At 34.3% G+C, this 12,253-nt stretch overlaps 1 protein-coding gene across 7 annotated transcripts in view; it reads right to left on the reverse strand.

The window, feature by feature from the left end:
• LOC138710978 (NAD kinase-like) overlaps positions 1-11,953 on the reverse strand; it is a 242,643-nt gene extending 230,690 nt beyond the window's left edge. For 3 of the 7 annotated variants that reach the window (XM_069842229.1, XM_069842218.1, XM_069842228.1), the window contains exons 1-2: positions 11,728-11,953; positions 47-172 (exon numbers count right to left, since the gene is read on the reverse strand). In XM_069842229.1, coding sequence (XP_069698330.1) covers positions 47-165 — 119 coding nt within the window. In that variant the 5' untranslated portion in view covers positions 166-172; positions 11,728-11,953. Of the gene's footprint in view, positions 1-46; positions 173-7,477; positions 7,525-11,727 lie in introns of those variants that run through there. The other 4 variants (XM_069842219.1, XM_069842216.1, XM_069842220.1 and 1 more) reach the window with 2 other exon arrangements.
• Between the last annotated feature and the right edge of the window lie 300 nt (positions 11,954-12,253).

The raw sequence follows: 12,253 nt of genomic DNA on the forward strand, positions 1-12,253 counted from the left end.
TAGTGTTTAGTGGTTGCCCAGTCCAGAGAGCATTCCTCCCACTCACCTGAAGCCTTGCACCTTCTCCTGCACCCTGCGCACGACCGTCTTCTTCAGCGTCGGCGGTGTATCCTCCAGACCCATCTCCACCATCGCCTGGGCCAGGTGCAAATTCTCCTCGTTCATGGTGGCACTGCAATCAGACCACTCATGGCAGTGCGGGTTCACGCATCTGGAAATCTCATTTTTTGTGACATTTTTGGCCCGTTCGTCATATTTTGCTTCACGAACGTCAAATTAACTGTCAGTTTTCTTAATGGCTAGTTTGTCCAATGTCATTAAAGCTTAATAATCCAATAAAGTCACTTTAACAGATGACGTAACGAAATGAGCGTTTCATCTGCTTTCCTTAAAATTAATCAACCATTGTTTTGTTAATTCAGCTTCTCATTTTTGTGCTGTCAAAAGTTTCGTGAATTGTTAAATTTTAAAGGGGACTGTAAGACAATATTATTTCCTGAATACAAAAATATTTAAATGGCGAAGAATCTATACTAATAATAAATCTGTAGCCGAAATTTTTCTGGTAAGTTTCGATTTTCCAAAAATAATTGGTCCTAACATATATAATTAATCTCCCTGAAACCGAAAATCGCTTTTTTGAAATTTTTGTTTGTATGTCTGTCTGTCTGTCTGTCTGTATGTTTGTTACCTTTTCACGCGATAATGGCTGAACGGATTTCGATGAAAATTGGAATATAAATTAAGTTCGTTGTAACTTAGATTTTAGGCTATATGGCATTCAAAATATATTACTTAAAAGGGGGGTTATAAGGTGGCCTGAATTAAATAAATCGAAATATCTCGCTTATTATTTATTTTTGTGAAAAATGTTACATAACAAAAGTTTCTTTAAAAATAATTTCCGATAAGTTTTATTCCTTGAAAAATTTTGATAGGACTGATATTTAATGAGATAAATGAGTTTTAAAATTAAAATAACTGCCATCTAAGGCCATGTAATGAATTAAAAAACAAATTACTTCGTCTATAAGGGGCCTTGGACAGCAACAATCGAAAGTTATGAAAGATAGCCTACAGATAATGTTTCTGTGTTTGTATGAAGTAATATCTTAAGCTAAATTAACCGATTTGTATAATTAATTACACTAGTCTGCGATGAAATTCCTGCCTCCCAAGTTTTAATGAATTTAGGGTATTTTTAGCATGCTGAAATCAAATTCAAAGCCAAAAAGTTCCTATCACGTACCATTTTTTTGTTATTTTAACTTTCTTATAATATATTACAACAATTTATAGCATAATTATTTAAACTGTAATACTTTAACGTATGCAGGTTTAGTATGTTAGGATATGAAAACCAAATGTATGCAACATATTTTTAAGATGTTTATATTGAAGACCAAGGACAGTGGATGTTTCTTAGCAGATAGGGGGTGCAAGCACGTAAGGAAGTTAGGGCGAAATAACGTGCAGCCTTGTCATTAGTTTTATTTGTGAAAGATAGAAATGTCAGCCACTCCTTGGTGAGAGACTGAGCTCAACTCGTCTAATTTTTCTCACATTTCATTAGTCTGCGTTTCATCTGGAAACGAAACGAAATCAGTTTGAAGCTTTATTGTGGAGTAGAATGTTGAAAGCTTTTAGTTTAGTAAGAAAGTATTCACCATGTTGCATCGAGGATGTCTAAATAATCCAGACCACTTTTGTTATATAACTTAAGTAGGATATACACATTGCCTAAGCAGAGGTGTAATATTACAGATTTTGTGAAAAAGTCACACCATGCCTATTTTGGAATCAAACTTGGAGACCAAAGTAAAGCTTGGGCAGCACACAAAGTATGTAGAGTATGCACTGAAGAACTTCGTCATTTGATCAATTGGAGAAGACCGTTGCTATATTTTGGAGTACCTATGGTTTGGAGAGAGCAGTCGAACCATAGTAATGACTGCTACTTCTGTTCGTGTGATGTGAAAGGGTAAGATTCTAAACATAAAAATCAAATCGTGTATTCAGTTGTTCGGTCAGCCATTTTACCTGTGCCTAATGTACCAATTCCTGTGCGACCAGAAAATCTTAAACAGACATCATTCTATTGGTACTGACAACGTGAAATAGGTTTCAAATACTTCTTCTCCAAAGATGATAATCTTGTATATTGCAGTAATGTGAAAGAATTTATGCTAAAACTTGGACTTCCAAACTATGACCTAAGTGAATGGAGACTGTTCATTGATGCTTCCAAGCGAAGTTTAAAGGATTTCCTCCTTCATAACGGAAACATTTTTGGTTCAGTGCCCGTTGCCTATTCAGTGATCCTCAAAAAATCATTCACAAATTTGCAACTGCTGTAATTGCGACTAGACTATAGGATCACAACTGGCAAGTTTGTGATGATTTCAAAGTTTTTACTATGTTGCTGGGTCAACAATCTGGTTTTACCAAATTTCCATGCATTCTTTGCCTGTGGGATAGTAGGGCACGAGTTGATCACTGGACTATGAAAGACTGGCCACCTCGACAAAATTTGGAAGTCGGTTGTAAGAATGTTGTGCGCCAAAGCCTTGTGAGTTCTTCTAAAGTTGTGCTGCCATCTCTCCACATCAAGCTTGGCTTAATGAAACAGCTTGTAAAAGCTTTAAATAAGGAAGGAGGCTGTTTTAAGTACATATGTGAGAAATTTCCACTACTATCTGAAGCAAATTGAAAGAAGATATATATTTAATGGTCCTGACATAAGAAAACATGTCTGGTGCAGCATTTAAAAACAATATGGATGAAAAGGAGAAATCAGCATGGATGTTGTTTTGTGAAGTTGTTTTAAAATTTCTTGGCAACAAGGATCCTAATTACGGAAACATTGTGGCTAACATGCTTGAAGCATACAAGGAATTTGATTGTAAAACTAGGATTTTTCAGCTAAGAGTAAAATGAACGATTTCACAAGGATCTGCAGGAGTTCGAAAAAAAGGTACCAGGGACGCGGGAGCATCAGTATGCTTGGTGCTTATTGCTGGATGTTAAAGCGAGAAATACTTGAAGAGAAATATAAAAGAAAGAGGAACAGGAGGACTTTCTCAACTAAGAAGCAAGTGGTGTAATTTTTTGTCTGATATATTGTGCTAATTTATATATCCAATAGTGAAATAAACGAGACAAAACAAAGCAAAAACACTCTAGTGACATGTATGAACAACCATACACATAATTTCAGCAAGCTGTGTCATTTAAATATTGTTTTTGAATTTGAAATAAAAAAGTGAAATGAAAAAGTTTGTGATGAAATTCACGTAATTATAAAATACATTTAAAGTGATTTTGCAAACAAACCTGACGTGATAGAAGCAAACGGATTGAAAATTCGGATTCAGCACATCGACATTATATAAAATCACATTACTTAGTTTAGGCAACAAACACAAAGTTGAAATTCGCAGGCTAGTGTTATTAATTCACCATTGGAAAGTGTAGTTTCTCTGGATGGACATAATGCTATAATGTTATTACAGTAACTTCTGAGTGAATCGAGGACACGTAAGATTAAAATAGCTTCTTATGCACAGAAAACTTGATAGGCTATTCTGTACATTCGTTTCCTGTATTTCCTAAAATAATTTTTATTACCAAATGAGTGGTCTCTAGATCAAAATGATAGCATTTTAATTATGCAAATACAATTTAAATTAAGTAACATAATAAACGATTTATCCTTATATCAAACACGAATGTTGCCTGGATCAAATGTCCTATTTTAATTATGTAATTACTTTATATTTATTTCTAACGGGTGCAGCGGAGCGCACGGGTACGGCTAGTATAAAATAATTATTGTACCATGAATAATAATAATAATAATATTATTATTATTATTATTATTATTATTATTATTATTATTATTATTATTATTATGTTATAAGGTTCAGAAGATCTGGAAAATTGTCTAAAGAGTCGTCTTCCTTCATGACAAAGCCCGTACTCATTGCGAAAAAATTACACAAGATACTCTTAATGAATAATCCAATAAAGTCACTTTAACAGATGACGTAACGAAATGAGCGTTTCATCTGCTTTCCTTAAAATTAATCAACCATTGTTTTGTTAATTCAGTATCTCATTTTTGTGCTGTCAAAATTTTCGTGACTTTTTAAATTTTAAAGGGGACTATAAGACAATATTATTTCCTGAATACAAAAATATTTAAATGGCGAAGAATATAAAAGAATTATTGTACCATGAATAATAATAATAATATTATTATTATTATTATTATTATTATTATTATTATTATTATGTTATAAGATTCAGAAGATCTGGAAAATAGTCTAAAGACTCATCTTCCTTCATGACAACGCCCGTACTCATTGCGAAAAAAATTACACAAGATACTCTTAACGAATTTGGCTGGGAAGTGCTGCCATCCTACATATAACACGAATTTATTCCCGTGCGAACGACTGTCACCTGTTTGGGCTGCTGATGAAAAGCCCAAGAAATTACGAATGATCTAGTGATGAAAGAATTGCTAATCCATACGAGTGATCCTGGCGTAACGAGCCCAGCAGACCTCTCTGGCCTTAATCATCCTGATGATGGAACCTGTACTATGTAGCTCCGAAACGTTGAACATGTCAAGTTCCAGGACATGGTGAATTATCCAAAAGCCTAATTCCAACCATAATCACCGTGAAAACTAGAGATGAACAACGATCGAGAAAGCAAGACTAACAGCGCCTGCAAAGCCGAAAATCCGCACGACAATATTCTATACGTCGCCGGTCGCGTCGTTGACGTAAAGACTGCTTGTAGGTGTTTCGAGACGCCGAGATTGATCACTCCCGAAGTCCCGAACGTCAAGCAGCTTTGAATCGCCACAGTTGTTTATACCTGACAGAACTTTTATCTACTTTGGCAACTGTTATATATGTATAAACAATCAAGTAGCCTATTTGAAACATCAACTCTACCTTTCAGTGTATAATAATCCGTTCCCCAATCTTTATTTAATTACTAGGTCCTTATTAAAAGGCTAGGAATTTTCTTTTCATATGTTTGAGATCAAGTGTGCAATCTCAAGTAAAAAGATATTAACGTTATGTTTTATGTTTCTTAGAAATGCAAATTTATTTTAGAATTTTTTTTTTAAATATATATAACCATGGGTAATATCATATAATAGAACCAGAACATTTTGATACCTAAGATACTGTTCTGTTTTGTCCTTTTGTCTCAAACATTTATAATGTTATTTACTTCAAAGATGTGTGGTATTCAAAGTTACGAAATCTTTCCACGCCGACCAAATGCTATTTCGAGAATGATGAGCGAGACTCGAAGCGCACGAGAATGACGAGACGAGACTCGAAAGACAAATGCAACGAACATAGCGAGCGAGGGCGGCAGTTAGTTTTTTCTTTCATCTCTAGTAAAAACCTAAAAACTCATATAAGATGTTTTGTATTTGAAACATTTTGAATTTTACGATGAAAGAGTAATGGAACGGAGAAAAATTCTCTCCGGCGCCGGGATTTGAACCCGGGTTTTCAGCTCTACGTGCTGATGCTTTATCCACTACTTCGGTACATTAAAATAATATATATGATATGCGTAAGACGGCGCTTATTCCGTCGGATCCCGGCCAACTAGTCATTCATAACGTGTGCACCTCAGCACATGTGTGGACTTCGGTCCTATGTTCATAGACATCTATGACGTAGTGCAGAGGGCGGCCACTAGAGGGAACTCAAGAGTTGGAACTTCATCAGAGACAATTCTGTCCGACGCCGGGGTGGTATCTGGTGTGGCTTAGTGGATAAAGCACCAGCACGTAGAGCTGAAAACTCGGGTTCAAATCCTGGCGCAGGAGAGAATTTTTCTCCGTTCCATTACTCTTTCATCGTATGATGACGCAGAATATCTGCATGGAAATATCATATGTACTTCGGAACATTAAAATAAAAAAAAATAAATAAATAAACATTTGATTTCATTAAAAGTTGAATGGAAGGGAATCTCTCGCTCCAAATAACATACTGTACCTCTGACGACCCATTGTATATATATTATTCATTTTATTATAAAAGAAAACTTCTTGGAAATATGCTATCTATACCATTCCATTTGTGACATGATTTTATGTAATAATAAAAAGTATGAAAAATGGTTAGAGCAGATTTTGAGTAAATAGCTATTTTTCTTTATTATTATTATTATTATTATTATTATTATTATTTTAATATGAATCATTTCCTCGTGAACAGACTCCCAGATAGTGAATATGAACGAAATTAGTCCCAACAGTTTATAAGAAGAAACAGCAGAACAAGATGAACGAACAAATATGGGTGGATGGCATGTCAGATCGTTATCGTGGTTGCTGAAAACATTTCCCTAAAAATCTCGAAACCGATATACATGAGCCATATTCCGACACTCTAAGCTTTGAAAATTTCTATTCATTTTTTTCATTCAACGTGGATACTTTATAATTTGTATACGTTTAATATATTTACATTAATACTTAGAAAAAAATATTTCAGGTATATTATGTAGCCTACAGTGAAATTGAGACAGTATAACGAATTTAAAAACTTTACAAAGTATCGGAATTGAGACCCTGTAGTCCTAATTCTGACACATGATGTACCTTAATTCCGACACATAAATTGCTTCTGCGCTGTATTTTACAGAATGTTTACTTTAAACCTCAGCACCCAATTTTGACTTATACCACTTCTGCTCTGAACGGCTCATTTCTCTAAGACTACTTCAAGATACTCCTGCCCTGTGTCGGTTTAGACCACAAATTTCTTCAGCAGAACCCCCTGTCATAATTAAGACCATGTCGGAAAATGGCTTGCCTACCTTACAATAATACCACAGTCTAGAGTATACAGTCACGAAGCTCAATACGTAGTAAATATGCATCCATAAATAGTTGCTAACCACTAGGATCGCCAATATCGCCTCATTACAGACAATGCGAAATAGTACCGGCACAGTCTATTGTACCAAGCACCCTCATAACTCAAGCTTCGTGACTGTATATACTAGACTGTGATAATACTTTCTCTTTACAGTTACATCGCATAATAGAAAAATTAAAAGCACTTTGCCTCTGTGTGAAACAGACACGTGTCTTCTAAGTCTAAAGTCACTGCCGTCATAAAAACCAGCAATTTTGTTATATTATACAGTATTGTTCCATTTACGCATTTACTAATTGTTTTGTTTATTTAAAACCGTTTTTTAACATCTGACTGTAGACGCTTGAATTTGTTTTCGTTTAAACAGAGCCGTTATTTTATCAATTCGTACACCTGAACTGAGATTATTTTGAGTAGGTTAATCTAGGACTGACAAATTATTGCTACGAGATACGCTCGCTCTTTCTGACAAAATGAAAGGCATATAATTAAAAATAAATAAATTATAATAAAAGCAGTTTTAGACTTATTACAACACTTGAAAAGCATACCTACTCGATGGCACTGCATTACATACCGAGGAAATTGGGCGAACTGAAACAAAACGACTGAGAAACAGCTAGCTAGAAGATGCAACCTCGCGCGTTTAAAGAGGAATTAGGATAATTACCTATGACTTAATTTTATCAGTTACAGTGGCAAACGTTATCAGATGCAGACAGCACTAATTTCTCGCTGCAAGAAGAAATAATTTATATGTAACACAACGCTAAATATTAAATAGAATTGTCAAGTTACCATGCTGTAAGATAGGCATGGAGGTAGAGCTACAGTATTGTATTATCCTTCCACAACGCCACAATTGGCAAATTTGGTATGCTCATTGAAGGGGAAGGGGCAACGGTACTTCATTTTTTTCACAGATCTCTGAGAATGCCTGTTCGAACATAAATAATGTTTTATTATCTGTGTTTTAATATTTGAAAATAATAATAATAATAATAATAATAATAATAATAATAATAATAATAATAATAATACGCATTGAGATTAAACAATTAGGCTTACGAGTTATTTACTAATATCGTAACCTGCAATCATATTATAAGAAGAAATGGAAAAATTGTCAAACACTGCCTTCGACCTCGTCTGATAACCCAGTGAGTATAGTAATACGATTTTACGATACGTATTTGGTACGTTTTATCTACTTTCAAGTTTAACTATTTTTTCACTTTCCACTATTTAATCTAAAATATTGACATTTTATTAGATTTGGCTATGTGTCTCGCGAGAGAGGCGACATGATTTTGTTGATAATATGATTATGGAAACAAATGAATTTTCATTGGTCATGGTAACTAAGTCACTATAAACAATGGACAGTTTTTGGGCTCATGTTCGGTGCCCCTGGTACGATCCCACGAGAAACTTTAAATCAACTTAAACAATTTAAAATTTCTGATGCAACGATTGATGCCATAGGATCTCATGTGTTAAAATCATCCTTAGCTATAATTAGTAATCATTTGTACCCAAGAAACGTTTATTGTAAATGATTTCCTATGTTTTCTTATCATTTAACTTATCTTAATGTTTTTTTTTCTTTAGGGCGGCTATTTTTTAGAAAATTATTCTTCTCTTAGGAGAATTTTTTTTTTTCATTTTCTGTCATAATTTTTTGCATCACTGTAAATAAAAACATTTAAAATAGCGAGAAAAGTTTTTTTTTTTTCTGTATAGCTTCGACGTAGGGACTCTGGTAAATTTAAAGAGTCGATGGAAATCGTAACGTCTTTAGAGACGTAGGTTATTACGTTATAAGACGGCGATATTGTGATCGATACTCGATACTTGGAGTCGCACGATATATCGTAGTCGTTTTGATATTTGAAGTTTGAACGATTTTGACTTTTGAAAGTTCGTTGGTTGGGAGTTGGACATGGCGTGTAGCCTAATGGACTGATTACGTGGATAAGCTTAGCTCAATTCGAGGAGTGTGGAGAGTGGTTTACTGTTTGAAGGATCTATGGAACTTATTGCAACGTAATGTCTGAAAGTTTTTGTGTTTTGCAGAGAAGTGCAAGGTAAAGATTTGCAAGCGATCTGAGAAACGTAACAATCTCTAAGTCTCTACGGTTTTTTTTTTTTTCTTTTTAAGAACAGCTACTGTGATAAACATATGATTTGGTTGTTAGGGTCTTTTATTCGACAGAATAATGCAGCGATTTATCATTTATGCGTATGTGCGTAGGTGTATTGTACGTTAGAAGTCACGTGTTCTGAAGTTGATTTATTTAAATATTAATGCAGATTATGATTTTGAATTTTGTCATGACCATGGCTGAGTAATTTTTTTTTTAGTTTCTTGTGCAGCTTTTTAACTTTTGTGTTGCGTAAAATGTAAGGCCTTGACTTTGTTGACGTCGCAAACGTTTTTTCTGTCCTATAAGGTGATCATATTGGATTAATTTGATATAGTCGCAAATTCATAAAAACAGCGTTTTTTTTTTATTTTTTTTTTGTGATGAGTGTTTTTTTTCTGTTTTGATGTGGTATATAATGTTTCGAAGTTTTGTTGGTGCAGTTAATATTTGGGGGTTTAGGGGGCGTAGCCCCCTAAAATTTAGTAAGTCACTCTGACGGCGCGGGTTACGCACTAGAAACGAGCCTTTCAAAGCATAGAATGGACACATTTTAAAATGGCAATTTCTGAAAATATGGATTCTTACATTTGTGCATTTTAGTTGGTTATTTAACGACACCGTATCAACTACGAGGTTATTTAGCGTCGATGAGATTGGTGATAGCGAAATGGTAATTTGGCGAGATGAGGCCGAGGATTCGCCATAGATTACATGGCATTCACCTTACGGTTGAGGAAAACCTCGGGAAAAACCCAACCAGGTAATCAGCCCAAGCGGGGTTCGAACCCGCGCCCGAGCGCAACTTCAGACCGGCAGGCAAGCGCCTTAACCGACTGAGCCACGCCGGTGGCTTTGTGTATTTTATTCTGTTGATTTCAGAAAATTGATTACGAAAATGGCGAGTATATCTAATTCAGTATAGCTGCCGCATTGCTTACAAATACTTCAAGGCCCTTCCATCGTATCTTGAAAATTACCGAGACTCAGTTTAAAAAAAAAAAAAAAAATTGTAGTTAATGTGTACAATAAATAAATTACTTTTCATCTATTGCAAAGTGTGCTTCACTGTACCACACTAATATGACAAAGTGTCCCATTACGACATTGTTATGAATGTCAAACTTTGGCATTATGTAACAAAAGCGGATAAAGTGTGTTACTTCCAAACAGGACAAACAATCCTACTAAATAAGTCAGAAATTTACGGACGAAATTAATAACTGAAGTACATATTAGACGGAAATCATATAGTAAATCTTTATAAAGAAAAGCCAATTATAAATAAAATATTAAATTATATATATTTTTTTAAATTTAGAATTCTTGGGTGATAGGGGCATATCCCATTTGCCCTTCCCCGATACCACCTATTTTTATGGAGATTAATTACATCAGGTGCTTAGTCATAATTCATTTTTTTTTATTTTCTGAAGAGGATGTGTAATTCTACACCACAAAGAAACCGACAGAAAATTTAAAGACAATACAACAAATTTAGCAATTTTGCGAAAAAAAAAATAATAATAATAATGTTGCAATACTAAACGGTACATTAATGTCGCATGGTGTTTCCACATATTGCATTGGTATTTCAATTCTTTAATTTTAAAATATGTTTAAAATCGGCGTGATGAAATGGTAATAAGAATAATTAAGGAATGGTGCAATACACACGACACCGAAACACTCGAAAAACGCAGGTTCTTTTCATGTAGCCTATCGAATCCAACACACTTCGAAACGAATCTTCGCACCCATAGTAAGGAATTTATATTTATTTCCTTAATAATTAATTACATTTTTTTTTTTTGTGTCAACATGCTTCACCCATATATTATGTATTGTTGCTCCGAATACAAACGACGGAAAATTTAGGATTTGGCCATAAACGCATTTACAATGGAGAAACTATTTTGAAGTTATAACATGTAAATTAGGCTATTATCAGAAATTTCGCATGATGTCACCTCACACAAAACATAATTTTATTAAATATTACAAACATCAAGTAGCTACAATTCCTTCTTGGTTGATTAATTTCATTCCAGGTTTTCCAAAACAAACATTATTAAATTCTATAATGTACCGGTAAGTTGAGTCTGCCTGGATAAATGCGAACAGAGTATACTTTTTGTGTCAGTTTTCACTTTCACTCTTACCAATTAATGAAATGCAGATAAAACATGAAGACAAAAACTGTAGTAATATCCAGCGCATTGCACAAAATTATTAATAGGTCTGTAAGAAAATGTGAAGGGTTTTATTCTAGTACAACTGTAAGCACTCCTAATTGTAAGCTTCGATAATGTTAATTATTACTACATTATTTTACTTTAACAGACTACACAAATATTCCATCACCGAACGTCTAATACATTACTTTGACCGTCACATAAATACATAATTAGTTAAAAATACAGGTAACGTGTTATGTTCATAATAAAAAAAAAGTATTAATACACCGTCTAAAGTTGCCACACGCAGACGGGAAGACCAGAATTTAGCATAACATGCATATTAAGTTAACAGATCTCTGAAAGGCTTTAAATTCCACTACTTTTAATCTACAGGCTGTAAGCCACATGCAACAAAAGCATCCAGAAGTTTGTCAACTCTGAAATAACAATACGTTAGAAAATCTAACCTAACCTTACCCTCTTAATGTCAGGTACGCTGAACTGTCAAATGACAGTAATGACAAAAGAATCACGAAAAACGTCAGAGTTTGAACAGGTTTTATTTTGAAAAGTTGAAAATACTGTTGCAAAAGCAATGTAATGAAACGTTCATTGAATTAAATTCCTCACTGTTTGCTCCATCAACACTGTAAGCGACTGCAACAGATAATAACCAACCACCGACTCCGCTAACTCGGTGCGACTCAGCGAATGTAGTTCAACAAGACAAGATTCAAAGTTGGCAACATTTCTAAGCCATGACGTATCGCGACATCTGTAGTTTAAATTTTGTTTCGCAAACTCCATTCAAGATAACACCACCACACTGCGCGCTTCAATTCGTCATAGTGGCGGCAGATTTAAAGTTAATCTGAAAAGTTGCGGCCATGAACAGGCGTAATAATGAATTAGACACAATACATCGATTTATTCTTGTCAACTATTATTAAACTATTGAATACTGAACGTTTAACACTAGTACTAAATCTTAATTTTTCCATAG

The sequence above is a fragment of the Periplaneta americana genome, chromosome 12 (assembly GCF_040183065.1).
Source record: "Periplaneta americana isolate PAMFEO1 chromosome 12, P.americana_PAMFEO1_priV1, whole genome shotgun sequence".
Lineage (NCBI taxonomy): Eukaryota > Metazoa > Arthropoda > Insecta > Blattodea > Blattidae > Periplaneta > Periplaneta americana.